Source organism: Mauremys reevesii, linkage group 3 (assembly GCF_016161935.1).
Source record: "Mauremys reevesii isolate NIE-2019 linkage group 3, ASM1616193v1, whole genome shotgun sequence".
Classification (NCBI taxonomy): Eukaryota; Metazoa; Chordata; order Testudines; family Geoemydidae; genus Mauremys; species Mauremys reevesii.
In genome coordinates this window covers 114,803,228-114,822,840 of record NC_052625.1, presented here as the reverse complement: position 1 = coordinate 114,822,840, position 19,613 = coordinate 114,803,228, and the positions used below count along the sequence as shown (strand labels likewise).

The window sequence follows — 19,613 nt, the reverse complement described above, 5'->3', positions numbered from 1 at the left end:
TAAAAATATCTTTGAATTTTTATTTCAAATCTTTAGTATCCGTCAGTTATCTTTCTTGCTGAGAGATAAGAGACAGATACTGATTTTCCCCCAGTGTCCCCATTTTCTGGTGTAAACTGAGTGTTATCTTCAAAAAAGTGTGGCCTAAAAGCTTTGTGGTCTATCAAGCTCTGACTGCATATTCTGAAGTGTATTCAAAATATTCTTAGATTTGTTAAACTTAGTTTTGCCAAGATTTATTAAGTGAAGGGCAAATGATTTATTACCTATTGCAGGCTATATGTTGTGTAAAGTTGCACTTCCTCTTACTGGTTCAACATTTACCAGTCTTTTGTTGCAGAGAGGATGTTTGTACAATAGACTTCTTGGTCCTATTTGACAACAGGACCTAAACACAGTATCCTACATTTTTATTGTCTCATTGGTGTGAACAGGATCAACTGAATTTTATACCCATTTGGAAAAAGTGTGGCTGACCTTTGAATGAATTTCTCCACCCTCACTATATGGCTATCACCCTCCACTCCAAAGGTGGTAGTACTTCAATGGTACTGTATGCATAGAGTTTGTAAGGTGGGGTCATTTGGTTGAAAGGTCCCATGTCTACACTGGAAAAACTAATCCCCAAATTCTCACTAGTTCTAACTTTTAATTCAGGTAATGTGATGTTAAAGCTGGTCTACACAGTCTACAAAGGGTACTGGTGGCTGGAAGTTTTTGCCACAAATACTGGAGTCTTGCATACATTGGCTCCCACCAGATCTGATTGGAATTATTTTGATGCATTTCTCCAGTGCAGGCAGGCTTTAGAGCCACAAACAGAAGTGGGCTAAAAATTCAAAGTCTGGATCTGAATCTCTTCCAAGCACAGGGTTGTTGAAATGTGGGGACAAATCATCCTAAAGACTAAGTATGGTGGCTGAGAAGCTCAGATTCAGAACAAGCAGTAAAGAATCCTGCGGCACCTTATAGACTAACAGACGTTTTGGAGCATGAGCTTTTGTGGGTGAATACCCACTTCGTCGGATGCAAGTAGTGGAAATTTCCAGGGGCAGGTACATATATGCAAGCAAGAAGCAAGCTAGAGATAACAAGGTTAGTTCAATCAGGGAGGATGAGGCCCTGTTCTAGCAGTTGAGGTATGAAAACCAAGGGAGGAGAAACTGGTTTTGTAGTTGGCAAGCCATTCAGTCTTTGTTTAATCCTGAGCTGATGGTGTCAATGGATCATGTGGTGTGCCTGGGATGGAAGCTGGAGGCATGAAGGTAGGCATAATGGTCGGTAGGTTTTCGGTATAGGGTGGTGTTAATGTGACCATCACTTATTTGCACGGTGGTGTCTAGGAAGTGGACCTCCCGTGTAGATTGGTCCAGGCTGAGGTTGATGGTGAGGTGGAAGCTGTTGAAATCATGGTGGAATTTTTCCAGAGTCTCCTTCCCATGGGTCCAGATGATGATGATGTCATCAATGTAGCATAGGTAGAGAAGGGGCGTGAGTGGACGAGAGCTGAGGAAGTGTTGTTCCAGGTCGGCCATAAAAATATTGGCATATTGTGGGGCCATGCGGGTGCCCATAGCGGTGCCACTGATCTGGAGATATATATTGTCATCAAATTTGAAATAGTTGTGTGTGAGGATAAAGGCACAGAGCTCAGCAACCACGGTGCAAATAAGTGATGGTCACATTACCACCACCCTATACCGAAAACCTACCGACCATCATATGCCAGCAATGCCCCTCTGCTATGTACATCGGCCAAACTGGACAGTCTCTACGGAAAAGGATAAATGGACATAAATCAGATATTAGGAATGGCAATATACAAAAACCTGTAGGAGAACACTTCAATCTCCCTGGCCACACAATAGCAGATCTTAAGGTGGCCATCCTGCAGCAAAAAAACTTCAGGACCAGACTTCAAAGAGAAACTGCTGAGCTTCAGTTCATCTGCAAATTTGACACCATCAGCTCAGGATTAAACAAAGACTGTGAATGGCTTGCCAACTACAGAACCAGTTTCTCCTCCCTTGGTTTTCACACCTCAACTGCTAGAACAGGGCCTCATCCTCCCTGATTGAACTAACCTCGTTATCTCTAGCTTGCTTCTTGCCTGCATATATATATCTGCCCCTGGAAATTTCCACTACTTGCATCCGACGAAGTGGGTATTCACCCACGAAAGCTCATGCTCCAAAATGTCTGTTAGTCTATAAGGTGCCACAGGATTCTTTACTGCTTTTACAGATCCAGACTAACACAGCTAACCCTCTGATACTTGAGATTCAGAACAGAATTTCTCAAAATTTTAGATGTTTGGATCCATGGTCTGGTCTGGACTCACAACTTCAGCATAAAATATTGTAACAAATCAGTTGCTACTTAGGAAATTTCCCATGGGAGTTGGGGCTGCCTTATGTATGCTGCTGAGAACTTCAGGGAGGCAATGGGAACAGAACTCATTTCCTTCTGGTGCAAAAATAGTACTTAAGCTAAAGGCAAGTTCCCTTTTGTAGTCAGCATTGCAGGACAGTATGGTATTACTCATGGCAGGGTGCTCCTGATCCCATCCTGCCAAGTAGTACAAACACACACATGTGCTTGCCAGTTCAGTAGTGTTATGATTGGTACAACCTCAAGTGCTCAAAAATCATGTGCTCCACCAATCTTGACTGTGGTTTAAAAAGAATGAGATTTTAAAACACAGTACATATGGGTACTTTTTATTTGGTTGTGGGGCTATCATCATACTCTCAGGTTGTGTTTTGAAGCTATTCTCTGGCTAGAAATTTACCTCTTTTTAATCAAAACTGAGGTTATTGCATAATCACTTCAGTCCAGGAGCTGTGGCTTTATGAAAGCCACCAAATACTGTGAAACTCAGAATAAAATTGTGAGCACTAGGATGCACTTCGGGACTCAGCCCATGTAATTTATAGCGCTGCTGATTTTCATTATGCAGCATAACTGTCAAAGATTATAATATAACATTTATATTGTGGCGGCACCTACAGCATTAACACATTCTGGTGTGTGTAAAGAGAGTAGTGAGTAGGCATAGGAGGTGATTTTACCCCTGTATATAGCACTGGTGAGGACGATACCGGCACAGTATACAAATCTGGTGCCCACGTTTTTAAAAGGATGCTGAAAAAATGGAGGGGTGCAGAGAAGAGCCACCAAAACGATCCAAGAGCTGGAGAAAATGCCTTATAGCAAGAGACCTGAAGAGCTCAGCCGATCCAAAAGACCGCAGCGCACACGGAGACAATCCCGAGTCCACGGGGGCTCGCTAATCCAGCGGCAGGAAGCATGACAAGAACCAGGGGCTGGGAGCTCAAGCCGGACACAAGCAACATTAGGTACAAAGTAACAGTGAAGCTGAGTCGCCATTGACGGCGAACTACGAGCTTCTCCCCCTGCTGCTGCTGCTGCCTGCAGATCCAGGCCGGCTGCCCGCCCAGCTGGAAGATGCGCTGTGGCCAAACCCTGCTGGGGGCGCGGGGGGGACCTGCAGGGCTGCCCGGGCGCCGCCGCGCACGAGGTCAGACTCCGCGAGCAGATGGTCCTGCCTGCAGCGCCGGAGCACGGGGGCGGGGCTTGGTGCTGGGGGGCGCCCGGGTCCGGGCTGCTGGGCACCAGCTCAGGCACGTTCCGCGGCGCGCGCCCCAGGGGCCGCGCGCCCCCCGCCGGGGCCCAAGCAGCGAGAGGGAGCGCGCGGCGGACACGCGCAGCAGTAGGAAGGCGGCTGTGAGTATTGGGGGAGGGGGAATCTCACCAGAGAGACACCGCGCGGAAGAGGCTGCTTGGCCGCGCGCCAGGGGGGGGGGGGGGGGCGTGTGGTTTGTCGCCACCCCCGCTCAGGCTTCCCCCGTGGGAGAGTGTCTCTGACCGCTCCCCCCACTCGCCACGGTGCGTCCCCCCTCCCCTCTGCGCGCTGACGTCGTCGCGTCTCGCTCTCTCGGCGGCGGCAGGTGACGGTGGCTCGGGCGGGTGTTTGCTCGTCGCTCAGCGGTGAAGGGACGGAGCAGCGCGAGCCGGGCCCGCGGGTGAGTCCGTGACGCCGCCGCGTTCTAGATCCCGCCGCTCGGGAGCCGGGGGCCTGCGCGCGCCCGCCCGCGGGGGGGTTCCGCTCACCCGCCCCGCGGGCTCCTCACAGCGGCTCCCGCTGGGGCCTCCCCGCCCCGGGGGCTGGAGCGGATGCCGGGGCCGCCGTGCGGGGCCCTGGACAAAAGGCCACAGAGCCCCCGGGGCGGGGCGGGTGGTAGCTGGCCAAGGAGAAGCAGGAGCCCGGCCGCCCGCCCCTCAGACGGAGCGGGGCCCGCACCGCTTTGCCGAGAGGGAGCGGGGCGGGCAGAGCCCCTGGCAGCCACCCCCCCCCGGGGGATCGGGCTGTGTTGTTTGGCAACTGCGTAACCCCTCGGTCACGTGACGCCGGTGTGTGTGTCTCTCCCCCCCCCCCCGGGGGGGGGGGGAACTGTGCTAATTTATCCCCCGCGCCCCCTTCCGAGCTCAGCCCACGGCCTCTGGGGCTGGGGCTGGGGGGCAGCGCATCGGGGAAACTCGACCCCGCTCAACATTGTATTTAAAAAAAAAATCTTAAACTACCAAACTCGCAGTAAATTTATAATTTATCCACGTGCTTTGAAAGCCCTCTGGGGAAGGGACCTGTCTCCTGACAGGTGGGAAGCCCAGGGTGGGGTGTGATGTAGCCAGGCTTGGGAGAAATTTTGTGATGGTGGTTGTTTTATGATTTGCTCGGAAAATACCCATGTCTATTTTTCTGCATTTTTTATTGATCTAAATTTTCATGGTTGTGGGAAATTATTGGTAGTCAGACGGGTTCAGACAATTGTTTAATGACAGTAGACACTGAGATTCAAGAAGTTATGTTTTTATAACTCAAAACACAAATTGTCAACATCTCATGTCAAAACATAAAACCTAAATGTCCTCAAATCAAGCTCTAAGAAGGTCTCAAGCAGCATTTTTCTTATTTTGTCTCTGTAAATTTCAGTTATTGATGGAAATATTTTTCATGGGTTTATGTGTATGGTGAAATTGATGTTTACCAACATTTACTGATAAAAATCTTACTTCCAAGCTTAGATATAAGTAATATCCAGACATTTGAGAAATAGCTGATAATCTTTCATCCAAATCTTGCATTCATATGTCTTTTGATGACTTCACACAGGATTATTTTGCTTTGTTTTAGGTATTTGTAGTGTTTTCCACAGTTTCTTCTGTGGTTGGGTATTTTGAACAGTTAGTGGAGGCAGAATTGACTTGCAAATATTAAAATATATCTAAGTTTCAAAACTCTAGACCAGAGGTTCCCAAACTGTGGGGCGTGCCCCTATAGGGAGGCACGGAGGAATGTTGGGGGCAAGGGGGAAAGGGAGAGTGCATGGCTGCTCCTCAGAGCAAAGGAACTGTGTAAGTGAGAAGTATTAATTTTTAATATCTTTTAAATAATGCTGTGCAGTATTTTATATATCCTGTTTTCAAAATGTCATCTCTGTAGCTTGTAACGTTCATTATTGTAATAAAAAATTGAGCTAGGAAATTATATCAAAATGCTTACGTTACTTTAGGAGGTCTAAAAAGGGGGCACCCAAAAACTTTTCACGAAAATGCTTTTTTTGGTAACTAATAGTTTGGGCCCTGGGATTTCCTTCCATTGTTTTTAGCGTGTTTAAATGGAAGGTGAAAATAGATCTGTGGCCCAGTTTTTGGTACAAAGAACAGATGACACAGCTTCTCCACTGAAACTAATAGACTACCAGGAATATCTGGTAAATATAATTTTTATCTAAGAGCAACAGATAGATCATGCCAATATAGGTTACTAACAAATTGAAAGTGTTTTTAGTTCACAATAAAAAGGATAAAATGTTTACTATTTGACTGAATCTCATGGTAGTCTTCCTATTTTGCAGACTGTAAATGTTGTTTTTTTGCTTGTCTGCTAAAACAAATTCCAGAATATTTAGTAATCGTTAAGAGGAATAAGGTACAGAATTTATTTTTGTGTTTCTCAAACTTGATATCTTAAAGGAAATATTGCACTCAAATACAAGTTTGAAAACAAAAGCACAGTGGCAGCAGTCAAGTGTTGACAGTTTGTTTAAAACTGGTCTTTGGAACTGCTCTCTAAAATGGATTATCAGAATGAAGCTTTTGTCAGATAGTATTGAATTAACAGTAAAATCTGAATCTTGATTTGGTTAAAATGAGAGTAACTTTTATTTAATGACTTTTATTTACTGATAATTTTGCAGCAATTTACTCTACAATCTGTTGGACAGAACTAAATTGCTAACAATTACAGTAGTCGTAAGAAATAAAAAATGCTACTCTGACTATATTGATATGGTGCAGAATCTGTGCTGAGTGAAGGAAGGAAATTGTGCCCATTTTTTTACTAATGTGTAAATCAATTGATGAAATATGGTTTAACTTGCATCTTCAAATTATGCAGCATCAATTTAGCTGTAATTGAACTGTCAGTTACCAAGATAGAACTACAGAATTTTCAAAGCGTACAGGAACAATTGACTTCTAGAATTGGTGGTAGAAAGCCAACTTAACAGAATCATACTCTTTCTCTGCTGTGCATTTTAATCAAAGTTATAAAGGTGTTGCTGTATCCAGCACCTGTCTCTACACAGCAATGGTAATTTGGGGCTCAAACCTGCTTCCATGGACATCACTGGCAAAATTCCTGTTGGAGTTAATGAATATTACATTGTTTTGGTTATGAATGGTGAATCAAAGTTTAGATATATTAGAAATAAGTCCATAATAGGACTATTAAATTTGGCAGTTGTTTATCCAATATTAGAAATAATCTTTAACTATGTTAAGGGCCATTCTAAAGAGGACTGTGATCAATTGCTCTCCATGTCCACTGAAGGTAGGACAAGAAGTAATGGGCTTAATCTGCAACAAGGCAGAGTTTGATTAGATACCAGGGGAAACTTTCTACCTATAAGGGCAGTTAAGATCTGGAATAGGCTAGCAAGGGAGGTTATGGGAACCTCATCATTGGAGGTTTTCACGAACAGGTTGGACAGTCGCCTGCCAGGGTGGTCTAGGTTTACTTTGGTCCTGCCTGAGTGCAGGGGGCTAGACTTGATGACTTCTTGAGGACGCTTCCAGCTCTACGTTCCTATGATCCTATGAAATTGAAACTTCTGTAACGCATCTGTCGTAACTGGAGCTTAGAATTAAGGTTCCAGTTTTAGCAGAATAAGAGGAGGAAAACTTTTATTTTTAACATCTCTTCACCAGTTCTGATAAAAATGTTTGACCATTTTATACTAATTTTTTTCACTGTGATATAATAGTGAATGGATGTATCTGGTAACTAAACATCAGCCCTTTTTATTAACTGATCATGGAATGCATAAAAGGACTCTATCAACTTGAAATCTAATCCCATCACTATATCTATATATCTTTTTAAATCTTTCCCACTGCTTTGCGAAAGAGTTCACGCAAACATGGGAAAGTGACTGGTTATATGGGGGAGACAGTGAAACTGTCTGTCACAGTGTGCTGTCAAATGCACAAAGAAGACAAACTAATTTCAGTTATAGTAATATCATGTGTTAATTGTAACAATGGCAAGTAACAAATTTTTAGACGGCAGTATAATTTTCATTTTTTAAGTTGGAGTATCTTAAAAAAATTCTGCAATTTTTATAACTGGTTCCTGAGTATTAAGCAGAGGCACTATTCAGACAGGGTTTTGTTTGACTTCTTTTGAGTCAGGGAGCCTAATGAAAAATTCTAAAATTGGCTTTTGGTAGAGCCAGCTGTATTTACAGAAGAAAAATTTTTATGCATCTTAAATTATGTTTATTGACAAGTTATTGAATGAGGATTTCATATCTTTTTAAGAATATAGGGGCAATCTTAATTCTTAATTTCATGAATTAATCAACGTCTTAATTGTATTAATTATTTCAGAGTACTCTGTGTAGTGGTACAGTACTTGCAAGGTTGGCAGAACTACAAGGCTTTAAACATCCACTAGCCTTTGGCAAGCAGGAAGCTTTCCTTCTATCTGCTTTTGCAAAATATAAGCTTCTATCTGGAAATAAGTTTCTAGCCCTTATGACTGTGAAGATCATCTTCCAAATATGAACAAAGTAGAAACTGAAAGCTCTGTCTTCCTAAATCCACAGATTTTTAGTTCCTCTATTGCTGTTCAGAACTCCAAAGCAGCATCCAAGCAAAAACTGACCAGAGCATTCCCAGTCTTCACTGCTGTTAGAGAGTACTCTGTGGGCAGCAATTAAACTGACAAGAATAATCAATTTTCCTCTGTTTCAATTTGGGAAAAGCTCTGAGCAGTAGAGGAGGGTGCCAAAATCAGATGTAGGGGGGATGATGGTTTTGTTGAGAGAACCCCACCATCACTCTTGCAACAACCAGCAGGGTTTTGAAGGATTCAGGAGACACCTGCTAGCCAGACACTTCAAAAGATGGAACCCTTGAGTATAGACCGTGGACATCAGCTTGGTAGGAATCCCAGCACCTTTCACTTTCACAGCAGCTGGTGTAGGATGCAGCTCTCATCTGGATGTTGCTCCTGGCCATTGGAGCTGCTCCTCTAGTTTAATAATTTGGCTGGTAGGTGTTGAATAAATGTTTCAGCCCCTGTGTGTGAGATAATTGGTGAATGAAATGAGGTTTTATGTGTGTAATGGGAGAGTTGGGGGTGGTAGAGGTGGGGAAGAGAATGTTAGGTGCATAGGGTGAGAAATTATTTTAAAACATACAGAAATTCAGAGCAGGGGCAGTTTGGGGAAGGGTGCGTGTTTCAGCACAGGCATCTTTGATCCTGGCCAGGTAAATTTTTCAAGTCTTGCTTAATGTGGAAATAACAATCTAATGAAATGTAGAGGTTTCCTGAAGTCAGTTTCTGAACTAATTCACTTTAAAGGTACAGAGAAGTTAAAAAGCTGCTTTACCTTAACCTTATAATTATATCCCTGACTAGATTTTTTTTTAGGGATAATTACTCCCAGAGCATACTCTTTTTAAGAATTGAAAGACCTAACTTATTTTCCTTCTCCCCACTCCACAGTTAATTAATTTGGGTTATGATGTGTATCACCTCTGACAGTGGATTTGGAAAAGGGTTAGACAAAAAGCTTCTTTAAATGAGATGCAGCAGCCGTAATTCAATGCCAGCTTCTGAAAGGTGATAGATCAAACACCACACTCAGGGCCTTGAGTTTTGTTACAACTGAGTCTTTGGTCACAGTAAACCCAATATCTTGTCTGTTGGATGCTTAAGGAAGAGCTGGAATTCTAAGGGTATGGCTACACTTGAGAGTTGCAGCGCTGGTGGAGGCTTTCCAGCACCGCAGTTAGTAACTGTCCACACCTGCAGGGCACATCCAGCGCTGCAACTCCCTGGCTGCAGCGCTGGCCATACACCTGGGTCTGCTTGGGGAATAAGCATTGCAGCGCTGGTTCTGCAGCGCTGGTCGTAAAGTGTGGCCACACACCAGCGCTGTTGTTGGCCTCCAGGGTATTAGGAGATATCCCAGAATGCTTTTAACTAAATTATTCCCTTTGTTTTGTTATGCAGCCTCTCTTTGTTTTGTTGTGAAGCGGCTCCGGGCTCCGGGAGCTGCTTATCTAAAAAAACAAACACAGCTCCTGTTTGCTGTGATCAATCTGTGAACAATCAAATGAGATATCCCCCTCCTTCCGTGATTCACAGGGGTTGAGTGTTTGCTTTTTGCTTGACCAGCAGCGAGAAAGGGAGTCGGCAGCTGCTTATCTGGTCTGCTGGCTTTTGCAGTTAAAGAGTAAGGGGTCGGAAAAAGTTTCTGATTTTGCAAGTCAGGGAGCCGATACACAGTGTTGGCTCCAAAAATCCACTCGCTCTCTCTCCCCCGCTCCCTGTCACACTACACTCCACCCCACCCCCCTCTTTTGAAAACCACGTTGCTGCCACTTGAACGCTGGGATAGCTGCCCATAATGCATCACTCCCAACAGCGCTGGAAATGCTGCAAATGTGGCCACACACCAGCGCTGTCCCTGCACAGCTGGACGACCAGCGCTGTAACTCCCAGCGCTGCAACTCTCAAGTGTAGCCATATCCTCATATTGTTGCAGCTCTTCTTTTTGGAAGCTAATGGGTGGGGGACGACCAGAGAGACACTGAAAACAACCGTTGCCTTTAAAAGGGTGTAAGGACATATGTTGAGGCCTGTTGACCTTGGCAGTATTCCTTAGGAATAATTTCTAAAATGTCCCATACTCAGTTGTAGCCAGAGAATAACTTTAGTATGGCGATTTATTACTCAAACACGTTAACTAAAAAGTCATCTAAACATTTACAGTCTGCTGTTATCAATGATGTATGTTCTACAGTTATGCTAAGTATTCAGCTCTCTCTCAGGGACCTATCACTTTTTAACTTCACGCTGCTGCATACATATGAGTCTGATCTGTGCACTAAAATTTCACTGAAATAGCTCTTTTCTTGAGTGAATGGAAACATATGACACTTCCTCACGTACACTTTAAAATGAACCTCAAATGTAATACATGATGCAACAGTTGAAAGGTGTAGCGCAAATTGGTTAAGTAAATGTGATTTAATAGTGCTTTAAAAGCTGCAGCAGAGGAGGAATGTATAACTCATAGGCATAGGTACGGTAACGGTTTAGTCAGTGTATTTTTAGTAAAAGTCATGGAGAGGTCATGGGCAATAAACAAAAATTCACGGCCTGCGACCTGTGCATGACTTATACTAAAAATACATATGATTAAATTGGGTGGGGGGCACCCAAGGCCAGCAACATCAGCCGCCGGGGTCAGCGGACCGCAGCTGCTCCGACTGGCCAGCTGCGGACTGCTGCCTGAGGCCGTGGCTGCTTTGGCCGGCCGGAGCGGTGGCTGGTGTGGCAGTCCCCGGGGCCAGTTGCTTTGGCACCCCTGAGATCAGCCACACTGGCCCCTGCAGAAGTGCTGGAGGTTGCGGAAAGTCACGGAATCCATGACTTCTGCGAGCTCTGTGACAGACACGGAGCCCTACCCATAGGACTGGTAATGCTTTAGAGCACAAGTAAGGCTGTGTCTACACTCCCACTTTCAGCGCTAAAACTTTTGTCGTTCAGGGTTGTGAAAAAACACATCCCTGAGCAACAAAAGCTTTAGCGCTGAAAAACACCAGTATAGACAGTGCGATAAAGCTACCACCGCTCATTCAGGTGTTTTTTGTTTGTTTTTTATTGCCAGGAGAGCTCTCCCCTGATGATAAAGCATGTCTACATTGTCCACGTTACATCGCTGCCGCGGCCGCGCTGTAACATGGGTAGTGTAGACATACCCTAAGAGTTATCAACTATTTCTATATTTCATCTCCCTTTTTTTATAGTAGGACCTTGTTTGATCCCAGTTAGGGTATGGGGACAATGTGATCTTGACACCTTGGTATTATTTTGTGAACTCGTGGGGATTGCAGATCCCTGCTTTAGAGTTATTTGCTTACAGGTCACTGCTTCAGTTCCAGCTTCTGTCATTAGTAAGACAGTTATTATCATCTGATGGCTATTTGGCTTGTGTGACATGAATTAGTGTCAGTCTAGTTTCTGCTGAACAAATCACACATTGCAAAGTGTATCATGACTGGCATTAACTGGTACCCTTAGCACTTTGAAGGAGGCATTTGACCAAATGGTTATGGAAACTGAACTACCTTCTCATCCTCTCTCACAAAATGCATACACACAATTTATTATGAATGACTCCCAAAACATTTTATGAATGTTAAAGCCCCTCTGCCTTCCCAAACTCCCTGAGTTTAAGAAGGGACTTGTGATCACACAACTTCCTAGAATTATGTAATGTGTCGAAAGGCTTGGGAAGTAGAGAGACGAGTATTGGGTATGAACATAGTTGCTCTTGTTTCTCCACTGCTTGTCATTACATAGTAAGCTGCAGTCTTAAGAATCACTGTTCACCTGCAGTTACCTAGTTCTTATATACCAATGCAATTGCCTTTATAAATACCTTAGTAAGTGAGGTAGGTTTGTTGAAGTTTGATATCACAAAATGCAGGTAGAAATTGGGGATTTTAAAACAAGACGACCACCTGTTTGATAACTGTATTTCTAGATGTTAAAAATATCCTGCATAAAATGGTAAAAGAGGGTGGTATTCTTCTGTTTGCTGTAATGAGAACATAACACTGTATTTTGTTTGCTATTAGACTGCTAAATGAAAGGGAACTCTGTTCAGTGTAGCTCTAATAATGATGTTTTCTTTTCCTCAACTTGCAGAGAAGTTGAAACGCTAGTAGTGTTCTCTTGTGCAGCGCAGAAGAATGAGCCAACAGTGGGAAAGAGTACACTATATTCTGATTGGATACATTTGAAGAGGACAATTTTAGTCTTGTGGCATGCGTCAGCAGGAACCATACTAAAAAAGTAAGCTCAACATAATTGTTTTATTATGTTAATTGACTTGAATTTATCAGTTACTTAAAGAGATACTGAATTGAGGTTCAAAATCTGGCCTTTACTATTAACAAAAATAATTATCTACTGGGGTAAATACAGTTTCTCTCTTTGAAGGGACCCATAATGCCTGAAGGCTTTTTATCTAGATCTCCTGCATCACCTGGTCCAAATTTTGAGTGCTAATGAGGACACTTCCAGACATACAATTTCACACATTCTTTGGCTGTATGTATGATTTAATGATAATACATTCCTATAAAAATAGGGATAACAGGGACAGATGTCTGGCAGAAGTGTGGGTTGGGTCCATCTTAAGTGGTTTATTGCATTTCAACGTGCATTGTTTAATGTGGTTCAAATGCCCAGTGTTCTTTGAGCATTCTTTTTGCACCTGAATTTTTGGTCCAAATGTTTCAGGTAATTTTATTTTTAAAAGCGGTGTTTGAAATGAACTATGTATATTTTAGGCTGCTTTCTGCAACAGTGGTAAGAAACATAATTCTTCCTGTTTATCAGCCATTTTAAAAAGTGAAAATAGAGCTTAAGCAATTAAAAATAAAGGCAGTCCTACAGATTGACCCCAATTAGTTGTTGATCAAACTTCAAAATAAAAAAAATTACCATTGGGCTAAGAACAAAAAGGGAAATTTCAGCCCAGAGTAAGCTATCCTTTACTTATGAGTACCTGAAAGTAAGCTTGGAATGAAAGCGCCCTCTGAACCATAACTTGACCATTGCTACTGTGGTCTCTAAATATTTTTTCCTTCTTTTGAAGTGCCATTTACTAATTTTGAAAACAAATGTTTTTTGTTTGTCCTGCTGGATCTGATTAATCAAGTAAACCTGTAGAACATGATTATTAAAGAAAAACCATTAATGATAGGATCTTCTAAAAATGACATGTTTAGATGGTGTTGGTTTTATTGAATTTAAATGTTCTGGGGCCTAATTGCCCTCTAATTTGTGCATATGCAACTCCAGTTGACCTCAGCTGTTATAGGAACCAAGAAGCTGATTGGGCCTCTGGAGAAATGGATTAAACCTTTAGCCTCGTTAATTAAAAAAACAGGTTTTTTTTATCGCTCTAAGTTATGGAATAACAGTGCTTGTTTGAATTTTGAGATAAGATTGTCATGCCCTATCTACCTGAAATCATTCCCCCTCCAAATAATTGTCTTCCTCTCTTAGCTCAAGCCATGTGAATAAACAAAAAGTCCTAGATAAGCCAGTTCCATACTTGGAAGTCAAGAAGCAGAATTTGATTAGTTTGGCAATCTCTTCTAGAGACTACACACATCTGTGTAAACTAGGAATGTCTCAGTTTCTCTCCCACCAGCCAGCATTCTAAGACTGAAGGCAAGTCTAGCTTCCCCCCCACTTCACCCACATGCTTGCACAGGGCAAATTGGAAGTAACATAGGTAACAGTAAACATATAAATTAACTCATTTGAACCATTGATCGGAGTGTCTAAGTGCTAATGCTCTTTGCATTGCTATTACTAAAGAGTGGGAACTTTGAATCTCCTGTCATTGGAGGTTACCAGTAAGTGCAATTTGTGGCAGCAGAATTTGTGATTTTTTTCCAATACCAGCTGCATTTGTGCTTAGCGTTTGGTAGTCTCGGCTTTCTCTGAGGTGTTAATCAGGTGTGATATGAAACTTGTATGGAAAATTATTTATACACAAAGGGTGTTTAACCTCTTCCACTCCTCTAAAGAGAGGACAATTTTAAAAAAAGCATTCAGAAGGGAGTCTCTTGTAAAACTAGTAGGGAAATAAGAATCTTTACCTAACCATCTTTCTGGACAGTAATACACCATTATGGAAACTGTTGTTCCTGCTCTCCTCTTCAACTGTTGGCATATGGTAATCAGTACAAGGGTTTTTCTTTCAATTACTTCCCTGGGAAATACCAGCTCCATTACATCCTGTGGGTAATCTGAGAAATCAGTAGCTTGTGTCTCTCTGTAATAAACTCTCAAGCACAAACACTAACTTGAATCTAAACAAATTCTATTCCAAAACATAACTTCAAAAGTCTGAGAAAGCTACAAAGCAAGTTAATTGGAGGAAAATCTGTAACTTAACTGGTACAGTATCTTCTCAGATCATTCTAGGGTGAATCACTCAATTTGGCATATATTACTGTGCAGAAAGACAACTGCCAGATGGTAATTCTACTTCTGCATTCTGGCATGTCAATTCAGACACTATTAAAAAGATTCCATTAATCTTTAGTTTAGTTATTGATCTTGCCTAAGGGAGGGGGAAATTCTCAGATAAGAAACTGAAATATAGGTGAGTACAGTTATCCACATGATCTGCTAAGTGCTCAAGTTGTAGTGCTTTTAGCAAGCATAAATTGATGACCAGGAAGTGGTTTGAAGAGATTAGTGTCTGTCATTCAGAAGAAAATTATGACAATAGTACCCAACTATGTTACCTAGCAGATAGGAATGCACTAAAATAAAAGGCCTGAGATGCTGCTGCATACCTAATCCTTTTAAAATCCTTATCTATGTCTCTGAGTTCTGCAGGGGTTGCACATCCTCTGGGGAAGAAAAGAGTTTCTTGGTTCCTGAAGGAGCCGAGTCCCAGGTAGTTTGATAAAGCAAGATTGTTTATCTTGAGGAAATTTAGTAGGAGGAAGATCGTGTTGAATTAGGATTCTCCCAAAGAGAGCACTTGGGATTCCACAACAGAATGAACAGGAAAGATCCCTTTATTAGTGTTCTCACCAATATTATTTTAACCTTTCAGGTAGCTCTTTTGGAGTCATGGGAGCTATATGAAGGACCCTATCTAAATCTAAGAAAGAGAGGTTTGATCTTCAGATTTGTATTGTCATATAGCCTGCTTTGTGTCCTTAGAGTTCCCTTTTTCCTTTGAATTCTGTAGGGGATAAATAATGCCTAACAGCCTAGGTGAAACAGTTCTTTCCCCTTCTAACCTCACACAGCTTTCAATCTGGGTCCCCTCCTCCCCCATGAAAATTCCTTAACATTAACTTTCTGAAATTTTCACACTTTTGGGGTGTTTGGTTCTGAGAAAGATACATTGCTCCAAGAGAGAAAGGGTCTGGTAGACAGCAGTCTGTATATTGTAAAGAATACTAGTATCAACCCTGAGGCAGCTAATATTTTGTTCGGAGGAGGGAAGATATTTTAAAGGACAGTTTTACTTTGAGAACACCTTCCAAAGATGGTAGGCTGGAGAGGCAAAGTAGAAACTGATAGTTACCCACTTGGGAAGGGAGGGTCGTACCTCAGGCAAGAAGCAGCTGGAATGGTGTCTGTTGTCAAGCCTAAATCTAGAGTTAATATGGTTGCCAACACATATCACTGCTAGCTTCAGCCATGTCTGGAAGGAGTTATAATGCAGGTTCTCTCTGGGCACTCTACAACACTGGTTCTCAACGAGTGCATACCCATGGGGGTATGCAGAGGTCTTCCAGGGGTACATCAACTCATCTAGATATTTGCCTATTCTTACACTATGATACATAAAAAGCACTAGCGAAGTCAGTACTACCTAAAATTTCATACAGACAATGACTTGTTTATACTGCTCTATATACTATACATTGAAATTTAAGTACAATATTTATATTCCAATTGATTTATTTTAGAATTATATGATAAAAATGAGAAAGTAAGCAATTTTTAAGTAATGGTGTGCTGTGACACTCTTGTATTTTTATGTCTTTTGTAAGCAAATAGTTTTTAAGTGAGGTGTAATTTGGGATTATGCAAGACAAATCAGACTCCTGAAAGGATTAGGGGTATAGAAGTCTGAAAAGGTTGAAAGCCACTGCTCTACAACACTCCCCATTAATCACAAAGTTACTTCTTTTGCCTGGGTGCCTAGCTGACTCTTGAGGGCTATTAGATGAGAGGAAGGAAGGAAAGTCCCTCATGAGAGCATCCCATAGAGTGCTGTGGGGGTGGGAGAAGGCTGCTGAATAGGTATTTCCAACTTCTACACTCCTGAGTTGATGCTCATCAGCATTATTAAGACAAGCCCTATAAGTTGCTTCACGTAGGTGCCTACAGGCAGAGCACTTCTTGAGGATTTTCTGTCATGAAAGCAAGATTTACAAATTCTCAGCTGCTGTTCGTTTCTTGGAGGCATATAAGCAGCTGACTGACTGAATGCACTCAAGCAGCTATTGCACCAGAGTATGCGCGAAAGAAAATTCCTTATTGATCAGCTAACACCCTGCCTGGGAGCACAGAAGGAACTGCAAACCAATTAGTCTGAACTGGCATACTAAAACTGAAATAGACAACCAGGTTGGGATGCTGGACTTGGTATTTGGAAGCCATTGTTTTTGTTAATGTCACTGAACTATGCACCTATAAAACTTAAATATTTTAAAATGTTCAGTTTGTTTCATATCTGATTGTCCAAAAGTTTAACTTCATGGAAAGCTTTTATTTCTTCTGTGATTAGTATTGTCTTAGGTGAGTTAAGGTACTGATTTGGCTTAATACTTATAACCTGACTTAAATCTATTTCTAATTCTTTGTAGGATGGCTGGCTGTGGTGAAATTGATCACTCGATCAACATGCTTCCCACTAATAGGAAGACAAATGAGTCATGTTCCAATGCAACACCTTCCCTGACAGTCCCTGAATGTGCTATCTGTCTGCAAACATGTGTCCACCCAGTGAGTCTGCCTTGTAAACATGTTTTCTGCTATCTGTGTGTGAAGGGAGCTTCCTGGCTTGGAAAACGATGTGCACTGTGTCGGCAGGAGATTCCTGAGGACTTTCTTGACAAGCCAACCTTACTATCGCCAGAAGAACTCAAAGTGGCAAGCAGAGGCAATGGGGAATATGCTTGGTACTATGAAGGTAGAAATGGTTGGTGGCAATATGATGAACGTACCAGTAGGGAGCTGGAAGATGCCTTTTCCAAAGGTAAAAAGAGTACTGAAATGTTAATTGCTGGGTTTTTGTATGTAGCAGATCTCGAAAACATGGTTCAGTATAGGAGAAATGAGCATGGACGTCGCAGGAAAATAAAACGGGACATAATAGATATACCAAAGAAGGGAGTGGCCGGGCTTAGGTTGGACTGTGATTCTAACACTGTCAATCTAGGAAGAGAGAGCTCTGCTGATGGCGCAGACAGTACATCGGCTCTGGGGGCTGCTGCTGCGCAGCCTCTAGCATCCGTTTCTGCTAGACCCCTAACTTCACTAGATGGTCAGCTGACGAGTCCTGCAACGCCATCACCTGATGCAAGCACTTCTTTAGAGAACTCTTTTGCCCACTTACAAATAAACGGAGACAGCATGTCTGAAAGAAGTCATAGGGGAGAGGGAGAGGAAGACCATGAGTCATCATCTTCTGGTAGGGTGCCAGCCCCTGATACCTCCGTTGAGGAAACCGAATCGGATGATAGCAGCGATAGTGAGGATGTGTATGCTCAACTTCAGCAACACACGTCCTCTACCCAGCAAAGACACTTGAATGCGAATGCAAACCAATCAGTAATAGAGAGACCAGTGGCAGGGGGTGGGGCAGTAAGCACCAGTGTAAGATCTAGAAGGCCTGATGGACAGTGCACGGTAACTGAAGTTTAAATTTAGAGCCATGTGTTTTTAAAAACTCAGACCAGTATCTGTAAATTTTCTGTCCATGCCGGCATTGCACTCAAACCTAGCAGTGTATTTGAAGTGGGAGGGGGGAAGGGGAGAAACAGATTTGGCCTGTTAACTTAAAGTCTCAACATGTCTCAGCTGGAAGACTCTTTAAATGTAAGAAACTGGGGTGTCTTGTTAATGGTTTGAAAGCTACTTAGCAATACCCAGTTTTCTTGAAAATGTCTCTTGTGTTTATTTTGTAGCATTTTACCCGTGGAGATACTCAGTCCCTTTTTGGCCAATGTATATCCACTGTACAACTCAGATTGTCTTCATTATCTGACTGTTGCATTAAGTGTCTTACTACTTTCTGCATGGATTGATATATGAAAAGAACACTAAAGCAATGTGGGAACAGACAAGATGTTGGGTATGAGCAGGATGCTTAATTTAATGTGAGAAAATATATGTGAGTTTGGAGTTAAGATGTGTTTTATTAGACAAAGCAATCATTTTATCTTCATGCAATGGAAATGTAAAAATGCTATTAACTTTCGTTGAAAATTCTTATCTGTACACACTTCATTGCGTTTGCATTGGCTTTGCTGTCTAGTCCTTGTAGTTTGTTTTTGAGGTCTTTGTTGATCCGTCTTGTTTTTGTTACAAAATTTATAATTTAATAAAAACTACACTTTAACAATCTGTGGTGTCTTTGGATTTTGATTGAATTGTACCAAGGGGCACTTAGACAAAGGGATCATGAAGCAGGTATGCTATACTGCCAAAAAGGGAGTCTTGGGTTGGCTTTGAGGGATCTTGAAATTCTCGCTTCCCAGACCAGGTTATCATGTAGTTTGCTGACTGGTATGAGCACATCCTTCTGGCTGACTGAATGTTAACTGTGGTGTCAGAAGCCATGCATTCTGATTTCAAGACTGCTCAGTTCATTTTGATGTGGTGGTGGGGAAATAAAGGATTGCAGGAAAAAACCACAGGTGATCTATAGCTGTTACATCCAGTAGTGGAGCAAGTATGTTTATCTGGGTATATTTCATCTTAGACAAGCAACTAGTTTAAATGTTTGGCCCTGGTTGTAGCAAAGTTAAGGTATGCAAATATTAGGGAATACATTTCCACTTGTTTATATACCATTAGAAATCTAATTCTATGCTCTCAAAGGGTGGGGCATGCTTCTCCTGAGGTTGTCGTAGGTCTGGTCTACATTAGAGTTAGGTTGACGCAAGGCAGCTTACATCAACCTAATAATGGACATATCTACACTTAAATTTCGCTTCTGCTGACATAACTGACCCTTACGCCAACTTAATGACTCCTCCTCCACAAGCAGCTAAGAGTCATGGTCAATGTAGTTATGTTGACACAGTGTCAGTGTAGAAACTGTGTTGCTTACGTTGACTGTTACTGGCTTTCAGGAGCTGTCCCACAATGCCCCATACAAGCACTCCTGGTGAGGACATGCACCACTGACACAAGGAGCAAAGCGTACACATGAAGTTTTTTTTTCTCC

At 42.4% G+C, this 19,613-nt stretch overlaps 1 protein-coding gene across 8 annotated transcripts; it reads left to right on the top strand.

Annotated features, from left to right (window-relative positions):
- Positions 1-3,856: 3,856 nt before the first annotated feature.
- Positions 3,857-18,787, top strand: RNF146 (ring finger protein 146). Of its 8 annotated transcripts, none has more exons than XM_039532260.1 (4): positions 3,857-4,046; positions 12,314-12,460; positions 15,255-15,315; positions 17,026-18,787. In XM_039532260.1, exon 4 carries the CDS (start codon positions 17,027-17,029, stop codon positions 18,083-18,085), a length of 1,059 nt encoding a protein of 352 aa, XP_039388194.1. In that variant the 5' UTR covers positions 3,857-4,046; positions 12,314-12,460; positions 15,255-15,315; position 17,026; the 3' UTR covers positions 18,086-18,787. The 8 variants fall into 8 exon arrangements, with proteins under 8 accessions (XP_039388194.1, XP_039388195.1, XP_039388188.1 ...); XM_039532261.1 differs by lacking the exon at positions 15,255-15,315 and adding an exon at positions 13,682-13,849; XM_039532254.1 differs by lacking the exon at positions 15,255-15,315 and having other exon boundaries at positions 3,859-4,046.
- The last annotated feature ends 826 nt before the right edge of the window (positions 18,788-19,613 follow it).

Coding starts and splice junctions, on each gene's coding strand:
- RNF146 (XM_039532253.1), top strand. CDS start 5,408: ATGGCTGCTCCTCAGAGCAAAGGAACTGT. Junction 5,437..12,313: donor CCTCAGAGCAAAGGAACTGT/GTAAGTGAGAAG, acceptor CTCAACTTGCAG/AGAAGTTGAAACGCTAGTAG. Junction 12,461..17,025: donor GCAGGAACCATACTAAAAAA/GTAAGCTCAACA, acceptor AATTCTTTGTAG/GATGGCTGGCTGTGGTGAAA.